Source organism: Heloderma suspectum, chromosome 1 (genome assembly GCF_057233095.1).
Source record: "Heloderma suspectum isolate Gila_16-S chromosome 1, 16-S_ref, whole genome shotgun sequence".
In the NCBI taxonomy this organism is placed as follows: domain Eukaryota; kingdom Metazoa; phylum Chordata; class Lepidosauria; order Squamata; family Helodermatidae; genus Heloderma; species Heloderma suspectum.
This window is the reverse complement of record NC_139458.1, coordinates 286,972,189-286,984,889: the sequence shown is the minus strand read 5'-3', so window position 1 is coordinate 286,984,889 and position 12,701 is coordinate 286,972,189. Positions and strand designations below refer to the sequence as shown.

General features: G+C 42.2%; 1 protein-coding gene across 1 annotated transcript in view; it reads right to left on the bottom strand.

The window, feature by feature from the left end:
- The window catches only part of FBXO9 (F-box protein 9), a 34,767-nt gene that overhangs the window by 19,548 nt on the left and 2,518 nt on the right, over window positions 1-12,701 (bottom strand). The window contains exons 3-6 of the mRNA XM_084811878.1: window positions 12,328-12,384; window positions 6,952-7,025; window positions 5,579-5,737; window positions 4,299-4,356 (exon numbers count right to left, since the gene is read on the bottom strand). Of these exons, the coding sequence (XP_084668004.1) occupies window positions 4,299-4,356; window positions 5,579-5,737; window positions 6,952-7,025; window positions 12,328-12,384 (348 nt within the window). The remainder of the gene's footprint in view (window positions 1-4,298; window positions 4,357-5,578; window positions 5,738-6,951; window positions 7,026-12,327; window positions 12,385-12,701) is intronic.

The following is a 12,701-nucleotide window of genomic DNA, read 5'->3' as shown; positions in this document are numbered from 1 at the left end:
TGTACACATAGGTTTCTCTGGCTCAGATCTTTACGCATAATATGGAGATAGCAGGGGTGAGGCTGGAACATTACACATCAGGAGCAGTCTGAGAAGAACGATTTCATTGCCTCCTTCTATGCATGAAGGGGGCTTTCATTTCATGTAGTTCATCATGAAGTCTATTTCCCCCCTTATCAAAGGTTGCTCTGTTCCTTGAAACACGTGGAAATCCTCCCACCCCTGAATACATGTTGGCAATTATATTCACTATTATTCTGAAAGCACTTATAATCTTCCTGTTACTTTCACCTTCATGGAGAATCTCATTCTCTCCATGAGACACTAACAGAAAGGTAAAGTAGATGTTTCAGTTGGTCAGTGACATCTGTGGAGAATTCAGAGAATCCTAGCACATACACTCTTTTTCCTCACATATTAGCCTCTTCTGCTTAAGTGGCAAGGTTTCTAAAAAACGGAAAGGCAGGGGAAGAAGGGACTAAATACACCCAGATCCTTACCATAGTTTATTAAAACTCCTATTTCAATGAGACATATCTCTTGATCAATAATGATTACGATCACATCTTTAGAATAGTAGCTCCATTGGTTCCTTCCCCTTAATGTTATCCCCACTGAGTAATGCAAGGTCTTAAGGTATTGCTTCATTGATTGTAAACAGATTTTATAGAACATATTGCTTTTTAGCCTTGTCACTTAGCAAATGCAATAAACAGCACTGCACTTATTTATTCACTCACTGCTACTGTTAGCAGTGCCTTTTAGAATTGGGCAGTTCAGAAATGAACGTACTTAGTTTGGACACATCCAAGCCTCGTGGATGTGGCCCAAATCTGATCCCCAAAGCTTGGGCACAATGGTCTCCCTTCTTCTTGCACTTTCCTAGTTGTCCAGCAAGGTGGGGGTGGTAAGCTTAAAAGGTGGACATCCTTCCATTGCTACTGGGACTCATGAGAAATGTAGTTCATAATGCTTCCCAGTCCCAGCCATGAGAACTTAAATTTTCTATGCTCCCTGATGATTGCCAAGGAATGTCTTTCCACTGCCCTCCTTGTAGGTTCAGCTCAGAGAAGAGGATGGAGGCTAAAAAGGATTGCTAGTTTCCCATCATAATCACACTAACAACATCAGGCATATTATGTGGCTTGTTTTAAACTTAGCCTCTTTACCTGCAAGTCATTTGAAGTGGCCCATTCTGAATCAAATTAGGGGCAGACTGGGTGGCTTGCCCAACGTTATTGAAGTTCAACTGCTATGCTATGGCCCCTATATGGAAGTTGTTGAAAACTTAACATGGCAACACTCCATACAAAGGATATATTGTGCAAGGGACTCTAACCACATAGTTCCAACTGCATGGAGAATCTTCCAGAAGGATGGTGCTGCACTGTTGTGGAGAGCACCTCAATTGCAGCAATTGGCAAGTCATGCTATGTACAGCAATTAGAAGTTTCGGGGTTGGATCCAATGGTGAACTACCACTGGTGACGAGCACCACCAGTTCCTGGGGTGTATGTGGCCCCTACTACCACCAGCAGCAATGTAGCGCTTTCAGGGGCAAGTCACCAAACATCTGGAAATGCAAGTTATTTGAAGGGGCAGGTTGCACCTTCTGGAATCTTGCATTTCCAGTTGTGTGGGGGCTTGTCCCTGGAAGCGCTACATCACCACAACTGGCATGTGCGCTGCTGCTGCCCACATACGCACTGGGAACTAGTGGTGCTCGCCACCAGCGGCACGTCTCTGCTAGATCATATCCAATGTTCCTCTTTGGAGCCAACAACATAAGCATCTCCACAGACCTTCCATGTGGAGGACATACTGTGAAAATTGGCATTCTACAGTATATACAATATTCTGTTTATTGGTGCCTCTTGCTAATCTAGGTTCCATAGAAGACACTCTCCTGCTCCAGGGTATATTCTAGTCATAGCACTTTCTCCTAATCACCTTTTTGTCTCATCTTACACCAATACCAAGTTATTCACACAAAAAGTTTTTGGAAAGTTTCTTTATTTAAAGACAAGCAGTGTTACCATTACAGAACCAACAAGCCTTCAGTAGGCTAACCCAGGAGAATAAAAGCAAAGATAGGTGAAGTTCCAAGGTCTTATGTGGAAAATGCAGCACAGCCCTCCTAACCTAGACTTAGCACATAATCAAAACCATATACAATGTTAGTACATAGGGTCATTGCTATATTCTCTTTTTAAAATGTTGAATAGGGCTAAAGTTCTACTGGTCTAGCAATATTTCAAATTAGAACAGCAACCCTAATGTCAGCCTAATGTGCAAGAAGGTTCTATTATATCATCACAGAGGATACTAATTGTGAAATGCCATGCATGTTTACTTTAAACACAGTGGGACTTTCTTCTATGGGCCTTACTCCCAAATAAGTGTCCATAGGATTGTAGTCTAAATATTCCTATCATAGAGGAATATTTATTAAACATTAACAGCATTTAAACTCATTTTAGTATTAAACTTTAACAAAATTAAAGCATCATTTGCTGCAGCAATTCACTTGAACAGCATGTTAACACAAAGCTATTGTTTCAACTATTTAAAAATATGGAATAAATTTGATTAGCATTGAAACTGGGCAAGGCACTAGCTATGTGTTGTTTTGCCAAACAGAAGCCTCAAAAACAGGCTTAGTTAAGACAGCCAGTGTGATGTAGAGAGCTTTGGCTATTGGGCAGTATAGAAATGCAATAAATAAATGCAATAAATAAATAAAGGTTAGTGTTGGTCAGGGACTTGGGAGATCCCGCTTCTAGTCCCCACTTGGCCATGAAGCTCATTGAGTGACTTTCGGCCTGTCACTGACTCTTAGCCTAACCTACCTCACAGGGTTGTTGTGAGGATAAAATGGAGGGGAGAAGGAGAATCATGTACGCCACCTTGGGCTCCTTGGAGGTTACATGTAACAAATAAAAAATAACCCGAATAAAATAAATTATGTGAATTTTCTTTATGAAATGGTAGGATTTTCTTAGTGAGTATATCTTAATGTGGCTTTACCAGAACATCTTCCTAAGAGCATTCAGAAATGAAGAGGACAAAACCCCTCAGAAGAGCACTCTGATCGGGTAATGGAGAAAGAGACCAGGCTGCTCCTTTCTCCATGTACAGAGAAAAAAGGGTAATCTGGCTGCGGCAGAAGAGAAATGGTCTCTTTGTCCATGAACAGATAATTCTGCTCTTCTTTCTCCGCACAGAGAAAAGGGCTCACCCTTTCTCCATGCAGATAGGCACGTGTTTGAATGGGGTACGTGAGAATGGGGTGCATGTGTGTGAGAGAATGGGAGTGACCCTGCCTATTTGGGTTATGCACCTGTGCACGGCTGGCATGCTCCCCCCTACCCCACTAATGCAGCTATCAGGGCAAAAAAGGTTCCCCACCCTGATTTTACAACAGGCCATATTGTTGCAAAATATTAAAAAGAGTTATGAGACTTTTTAGCCTAATATTCTTTCTACATACAAAGTAGTTTTCTCAGGAGAGTATGTATTATGTCAGCTGGATAAGACACTCAAGAACGTGTTTGCTTGAGGGAGAGCTTGCTTAGCTATGAAACCAAGTAACTTAATCACTATCAACAACTTTCATCTGGCACTAACAGATGCTGGGTGTCTAAATATAACCAATTCAGTTTTTTATATCATAGTATGGTGCTTGTTAGCCCTCCATTGTTGAGAAGTTCTTGGTTTTGGAATCCTTTCCAAGTAAAGGAACAGCTCCTTACTACAAAGAGTGATTCACCGGCAAGAGCACTTTCTTACAAGTTATTCATTGGCGTGAACTACTCACCAATTCACACTTGGGTAGCCCTAGTACAAAAGGTAGCAACAAGTCATCTCAAATTCCAAATATTCAAATATTGACTTCTAAGTGAGGGTACCAATAAGTTACCATTCCTTCCTGCAGTACTTTTCAGAATGCAAAGTGCTTTGCAGTACATTTATTAATCCTCACAACAACCCTGTGAGGTGGGTTAGACTTTATTTTCCCCAAGGCTACCTAATTAAATTCATGGCTGAGCTGAGCTGAGCAGGGCTTTGAACATGGGTCACCCATGTCCAAACCAATGTTCTAGCCAAGGCACCACAGTGTGCCCTGGTCCTCTAAATTGTAGTTAATGGTCTTCACTTCTGCAAGAGGATTACTTAATCAACACCTGAGAGACCATTACATGGTAGTTTTCACCATAGCAGCCAATGACTTCAAGCTCTTAAGCAGCAGCTATGGTCCAGGAACTTACAGTAAGATTAAAATGCAAATGTTAGATTACCTTCATAAAGAGCCCCATTTTGTTCTTGTTCCACTGCCTTCAGGAAAAGTTCTCTTGCCTGCACAAAAATTAGTCAACTGTTTAAGACTCCCTTACAAGTAAGCAAAATAAAATTACTACTCAGTTATGAAATATAGAATTCTAAATTTTATTGACATTAAAAATAAAATTCAGGCACACAAAAGTAAAATCAGTTTCAATGCCTAATTTTAAATAAATTGATTTTGTTTACGACCCTAGGCTCTTTTCTACTTGGAAAGTGATATCTCAAGGTTTTTCATATCTTAACAGCATATCTAGTCCTAATTTGTTTTGTGAACTTACAACTAAACTGTCCATCCAGTTTTGAAACCAGTCTTAGTCCCACTCATCTGAACTTCTTGTGTGAAAATGAAGCATCTCAAAAGCTTAAGCCATTGTGGATTGTTACAGCAGCTTTTCCAAGAGTAAGACAAATTATGATTTGTCACTGTTATGGTGACTAGTATCTGCTGAAAAGTAGTAACTCCTTGTAGATTATTGTCCACCTAGAGCAAAAAAATCTGCAACAAATTAAGCGAGAAAACAAGCACCTAGGAGATCTTCAAAAATGGTCTGACGCAGCTGCCACAGAAAGAGCACATTACAGCTGTAACATTTTCTGCCAAGGTTTGCAATTAAGACCCGGACACACAGGCCAGTGAAATAGCAAAAACTTTCCCCAATTTCTTGTGTATTTTTGATAGATGAAACTTCAGCTTTGCAAAAGTTCCTACAGCACTGAATGAAAAACCATGGTAAGGATGAGAGCAATAGGAGAGGCATATATCGCTGTTGCCATCCTCCTTTACCTCGGATGTGAAATTCTCGTATCTTACTAGAAAAGTGCTTGAAGCAAATCAAATTCTTCCATATTTTCAATGTCGAACACGCTATCTGCACATGCAAGTTAAATGACTAGGATTCTTGTCATTTTTACTTTTAGTATCTGACCTTCTTATTAAACTAAAACTTCTATTCTTAACATGTTTGTTCCCTTTACTTCAGTGAGTTTAGATCCAACCAAGCATTCTAGGAATTCAGGCCAATATCTATTTTACAATCTCTTTCCATATATCCTAGCTTTGAGAGCACTACCTCCATTATTGTATAAATTCTGAAGACAAAATGGAGTGAGAAGATACAGTGGATGGCACAATGAACAGAGGTAGAAAAGTTAGCCCATGTTTTGCCCATAGAGACAGCATTCGATTAGCTCACTGAAGATTAATGTCATAGTTTAAGAAGATCACGTTCTTTACCTTTTCCTCTTCTGCTAGTTCCAGCTTTCCTTTGGTATCTACAGCCTTTACTGAAGGCCCTCTTGCCGACGTTCTGCAGGATCGAGCTTCCAAACCCGAAGAGCTCACCCCTGGGGTAAGTTCAAACATCCACTGTGCTCTGAACATCTGGAGCTCTGCCTAGAAATCCAGAAACTAAGTCCAATATTTGAGTAGACGTGTCTACATACAAGAGATTAAGTGATGTGCACGTCACAAGTGAGAGGTACCTAGATAATTTCTTCTTGGTTACATGAAGCAATGATTCTTGTTATTTTAATTTTTTATCCAAGCCAGTAGGTGACATTTCATTGCTGAATTTTAGTGCATTCGTATCTATGATTCTAGGCCCAGCGCTTGAGAAACCAGCAAAGTCAGGGACTTTCCCAGGCCAAATTCAGAAACAAACAAAATAGCACCTGGTACTTCTTTGCAAACCCAGTGCAACCAGATCATCACAAAAATTAATTTGATATGTCAGTAAGTTGGCTCCAACAATGTGGTATCTTCTGTATAACATATTCAGCATAGCAAAAATCCTACAGTGCTGACGAGTGCTTTCTGGGCAGGATTGTAAGGTCCCAGGCACTGAGGAATTTCAATTATTTTTTGAGCCCTGCTTCTGGGTAAATATACTGAAGAACTATTTGGGGGGCTAGCAGGCACTCCGCAAGTAGTACTTTCATCAAGTGAAAGTAGATCTGTTGAAACACTTAACTTGCTGAAAAACACAGACAGAATTTTTCAAGTAATCAGTGTCTTTGCAAAATTGCAAGCTGCCCATTGCATACTTACTGAAAGAAAACGAATTATTGGAACAGACTCCAATATATCATATATCATGCAGATATAACATGTGCCAGGTATCACATTAAGATGCTACGATGCCTCAGCCCATACAAAAAAGTAATGCCCTCTAAAGAAAGAGGAACGATATACTTGCAGAAAGAACATACTATTGCTCATTCTTTAAAGAATGACCAAAATACACTATAAGTGGCAGTAGTTAAAGCTCTTTGAGTTAAAAAGAAACAAGGAGTTACAGCATTTTGTAAGAATGAATGTGCTCCCTCAAACTGTGGAGGATTTCCTTCCCATGGATAGCAGTACTTTCTCTACTTGTCTCAGCTGATTTGTACAAGTCCCTATAAGCACCTATTCTTATGAATAAATATTTGTGATCAAGAAATCCTTAAAACTTAAATCCCAAGAAATAAATTGTAATCATAAATATTTTAACTGTTTAAAGTTGGCTCTAGCATGCTAATTAGCACAAGTACCAACACTAGAAAAAAAAAGGACTAAACAGAAAAATGGCGCAGGTGACTCCACACAAGATAGAATAGCAGACATACCTGAAGATTTGCTTCACCAGACCTTTCATTGTCATCCGCTCTTACCATGTCAGAGTGACAATCTTCTTCACCTTCTGCCTGATAAAGAATATACCACGTATTAGTATCGTACATTTTTAGTATTCTAAAATCAGACAGAAGATCTAGCAAACAATTTATGAGCCATTATAATTGGTTTACTGGTGGACAGCAAGATTATTCAGAAGCATTCACATTGAGCTTCATTGAAAGTTTCAGAATTATTTCACATATTTACCTCATTGTAGGAAGATGTACACATACCATAATTTCTAGAGCACAATATATACACACGCACGAGCATGCACACACACACTTCCTGCTGCAAACATTCCCAACCAATGCCATTATCTCTATGCAGGAAAAAGTGATATGACGCATCCTTCATTTGATAATGCCTGCTGGTTGATCTTTCCACTGGAAGATAGCCAGTGCAGTCATTTTAAACATGAGATCTCTTTATAGATCCACTGGGGAGGATATGGGGCAGGCAAAGCCGAACCAGCTCAATCCTCATCACTTCTCCAGCTTTGGTGTATGCCTTTTCTGGCCAGGGAAAGCATGTTTGTACTGAAGCCTTACTGTTTGAGGTACCAAGTGGAGGATCACTCTTCCTTCTCCCACCTTCAGCCAGGGAAGCACTTAGCATGCCACTCCCCCCAGTTGGGAGGGCTAGCAGTGCACTAAGTAAGAGGAATCCTTACTGTTATCTCCAATCAGTGACTGGAGATAAAGAGGGAATTCCCCTCCATGCTGCTTGTCCTCCCAACTGTGTTAGTGTTAACTGGAAGAATGGGTTTTCTGAGGAATCCTGTCATGCCAGCCAATGCTATTGGCATTGGGCTAGAGTTCCCATATGCTAATGCAATGTAATTTAAATTAGCACCAATGTCCAATGGGATACAGCACAATAATTTTTAAGCAGAAAAAGCAGACTGAAATAAGTGTGCAGTCAGGTGTTTTGCTTTGAAACCAGTAGTGATGAGGCTATACATATCTCCCTGGTGACGAGATCTAAAGGTGAGGTACCTCTGCTGAGAAAGCCATGTCCTCTATAGTCAACAGCCTAATGGCTCTTGCTGGTGGATCAGAAAGTAGGGCACCTCACACTGATCATGTTTGGGCAGGCTCATATAGGTGTCGGTGGTCCTTGTCAATGTGGCCGGGTCAGCTTGCTCTAGATAGGGTCAACTGGTAAAAAGCACTTCTGGCAGCTGATGCTACCTGCACCTCCATAGATAACACTGAATCCAGGAGCACTCCTATGCACACTCCTGAGATGGAATGTGACCTCATCCAGAGTCACATCTAAACCTCCATCCATATTAGTGGAGTTTCCAACCCACAGTACTTCTGTCTTACCTGCATTAAGTTTCATTTATCCCCCATCTATGCCAATACTGCCCCAGACACCTGTCCAGGGCTTCAACTTCCTGATGCTGGGGAAGAGGTAGAGCTGTGTGCCAGCCACATATTGATTATACCTCAGCCCAAACCTCCAGATGACTTCTCCCAGCAGTTTCATATAGATTTTGAAAAGCATGGAGAACAAGACAGAACCTTGGAGCACCCCAAATGTCAATGGCTAAGGGGTGGGGAAAAAGTCCTGAAGCACCAGCTTCTCAGTCTGTCCCCCATAGGAAGGATTGGAGCCACTGCAACACTGGCCCCCAAGTCCATCCCAGAGAGATGATTGAGAAGGATACCATAGTCAAAGGTACTGAAAGCCGTTGAGAGGTCCAGGAGAACCAACAGTCACACTGCCCCCATCCATTGCATGGTGTAAGTCACCCATAGCAGTTTCTGTCCCAAACCCAAGGCGGAAACCTGAATAGAATACAATAGAATATAACCAGGGGCCATCTACATGCCACCGCTTTCAATCTTCACTCCATCGTAACTGCACAGCATTGCAGCTGCAAATTAGCTTCTGCTGCGGTACATGCGCAATTTACTGCAGACTTCTCCAACAGGAAAATCCACTGTGCCCTGACACATAGCTGTTGAAGTAAACTGCAGCAGTTGCGCTGCCCTTTTTTACCATTATATTTAAATGTGCAGCTGCACAGGCATGTGAAAGTGGGGGTGCATCACTTCGGTGTTTAGTGGCTGTTTTGTGTTTTAGGGGTTCTTTTGTGCCTGTCCTTTCCTCATTAGGTAAAATGTGGGTGGTCTGCACCCTCATTACCATGCCTACTACTTGGCAGATCTCCAGCCCGAGACTCACGCGATGGTTGGCACGCACCAAGCAAGGCGTGTGCCCATGAGAAGTACGCGCCTACCCATCATTCCAAAATGGCGGCTGGAGCAAAGTTGGTCCTGGACCTTGCACTCCCCCAACATAGCCCCCCCCCCCCCCCCGGCCTCTTGGTCAGTGACTCCAAAGCAGCCATTGTTAAGATACGAAACTGCGAAGGTGTGCAAAGTTGTGGTTGAAGAAATGAGCAGGTTTCTCTGTGCCTCTGCAACTGCGCAGCTGCAAAGGAATGGGGAGGGGTGAAGGGGCATCACACAGTGACACAAGTACTAGGCACGCCTACCACAAGCCCACCACAAAATGTGAAGTCAGTTCAGGGACGGGACAGATAGCTTGCAACCATGGGAAACCCACAGCAAACCAAGAACATTGCAGCAAAATGCCTCTTTGGAAATCCGCATTTTCCAAGGGAAAACCATAGTTTGGCTGTGAAGTCATGACTGCGTCATATGTCCCAAAGGACCTCGAATCACAGGAGCCCTGTAGTAAATGGCTCATGTAGATGGCGCAGTGTCATCCAAAACTGACTGGGGCTGACATGACATCAGCTCCAAGACCTTCCTCAGAAATAGTAGATTTGAAAATGGATGACGATTCTTGTATTGAATATTAGCATAAACATCTTGTATACAAGATCTTAAACACCCTATTCCCATGAATTGAGTTATTTCATAGCTTTTAGTTTCTATGTATGTCTAATGTAATACACAGTTTATTTTGGGACCAACAGAACACCAGATCACAAATGCATGCAAATATCCCCACAGATGGAAGCATTTTCATAGGACTTTTATGAAACACTATTTACAGTCGTTAATAGGATTTTCAAAAGCTCTTGGTATTGGCACTATGTCTGGGAGACCCAAGTTCAAATCCTGCTCTGCTATTAAGCGCATTGGTTGACCTTTGGCTGGCCACTCTTTCGGCGTAGCCTACCTCACGAGATTGTTGTGATAAAATGGGGAGAGCCATTATGCTGTTCTGAGCTCCTTGGAGGAGAGGCAGGACATAAATGTAATATAAACAAAAAAAACTTGGTTTACCAGTTAAATCCAAATTCAAGCATGTGGTATGAATCATATGCAAATATGGCATATATGTTTTTTATGTATGTATTTAGTTACTTATTGTAGTTTTAAACTGCCCAGTAACCCAAGTTCTCTTTTAATGCATTAAAAACAGAAAATATGAACAAAACAATGACTAAAACCAACACACACAAAACCAAGGTAAAACCAGCAGTAAAAACGCTACAGCACGTAAAGCCAAAACAAAACCAACAGCAGAATAAAAATGCAATGATCTAAAAGCACTAGGAATAGTTCTTACAGTGCCCGAGGCAATAAAAAGGTCTTCAACTAAGAAGACCATAGCATAACCACCAGACAAACCTCTCTGTGGAGGGCATTTCATAGATGGGGTGCCACGACTGAAAAGGTCCTCTCTTGTAGCCACCCACCTTGCCTCATTTTATGGTGTAGCAGCCATATCGGGGGTCAGACTAAGTAGCCTCATGCAGCCTCATGCTTCATGTTCTTGCTGAGCTCTTGCTTTCTGAAATTTATGTTTGTAAGATGATGCGACACAGGAATTTCTTATCTTGTCAACAAAGGCTAAGGTCATAGAATTGTATATCTTGTTCTCTGCTGTTCTATTCTGTTCTCTGCTTATCATGGCTACCCTATAACCCAGTTCTTGTATTATAAACAATGGTGCTAGGAGAAGAAATGTTGAGGACTGCAACCCCACACGGGAGGGAGAGGAGGAGCCGTTTCCTATGTGTCACAATATCTATAAAAACAATGTGCTGATATAAATCGGGGCTTTTGGCTCTTTGGAAATGATTCCAGCCTTAAGCCCGCGCGTTAAATAAAGAAACTCTTTTTCCTTCACTCCATGGTCTCTCTGACTCTGAGTTCTGCAACAATGGGGGCACCTGAAGGGCCTCAGATGATCCGGGTAGGTAAATATGGGAGTAGATGTTCCTTCAGGTAACCTGGTCCCAGGCTCATTAGAGCTTTAAAAGTTAAAACCGGTACTCTGAATTGGTCCTGGAATCTTACTAGAAGCCAGAGCAGATGGCAAACTACTGGCATATGAGCACATCAGCCAGTCACAGTTAGCAGTCTAGCACCCTATCTTGGGTAAATGGGCAGTGTAGAAATGCAGTAATAAATAAATATCTCCATCTTGTCTGGACTGAGTCTCAGTTTATTGACCCTCACCCAGACCATTATCTTAAGCTCCGGTTCAGAACATCAGCTGCCTCACCTGAATTAGATGAAGAGAGGCAGAACTGGATGCCTAGCATATTGGTGACACCTCAGCTCACATCTCCAGATAACCTCTCCCAGTGGTTCTATGTAGATACTGAAAAGGATGGGGGATAAAACAGAGCCCAGAGGAACCCCATAGCATAATTCCCAAGGGTCAAAGCAACCACTGACAGGGTGAATTGATTTAAATCAAGGTGATTTTAAATCAGTGATTTAAATAAGCAAGTCAATTAAAATCAGTGATTTCAATCAAATTTCCCACTGAAACTTTTAGGACACAATCCTATGTGATGCACCCTGGGTGCTAGTAAGCCTCCAAACTCGGAAGCTTACTGGTATCCCATGCAGAGCAGGAGGCACCTTATGCCTCCCACTCTGCATTTAAGCTAAATGGGGAATTCTGCCCATCTAGCGGACGGTTTGGGAAGGAAGGAAGCTGGGGTGGCCATAGGATATCTCATATGGCTGCTGCCCCGGTCTCCTCCCCTCCTCCAGGAACTCCCCTTTCCCCATCTCCACATTCCATTTTCCGAGCACAGAGAGGAAGCTGGCATGGTTCTGTAACAGCTATGAGGAGGAGGGGGTGGGGAGCATGGTTTCCTGGCTCCGGACTCAAGAGCCAAGGAAACCAAAAAAATCCTATGTCTCCCAGATGCTGTCTAGGAGAGGATTGCTCCCTTAATATATTTCTTGAACAATGGTGGAAATCTGATCCCTAAGCTATGTTAATTTACAACTCAATTGATTATCTACACTCTTTCATTCTTATAGGCAGGCTTTGCATCTTTGTCTCGCTGTATATATTTTGAATGCCTCCTTTTTTACCTAAAGAGCAGTATTCTTCACTGCAAGACCCAAGGGCAACTGGCAGCTCCTGATCACCTCATGTGCGGCTCTCCACCTCTTTCATTCATTCACTCTTTTTGCAGTAGCTGCTCACTCTCAGCAGAGATTCTCTATCTTTCATTTGTTGCTTGCTTTAGCAGTGGTTCAGCTGCCCAATCAGCTTTAGGAGGGTGGGAAATTAGGGAACCTGCCATTCATCAGCTGTAAGGTGGGGAAGAACACAGGGGCAATCATTCAATTAGCTGGGAAGGGGGAGCAGCTCAAGAGGCAAAAATCAATGTGACAGGCTACTGGCAGTGCTGCACTGCACAGGTGCTAGAGGTGGAGAGGAAACTGAGTGCACAAGTGAGAGC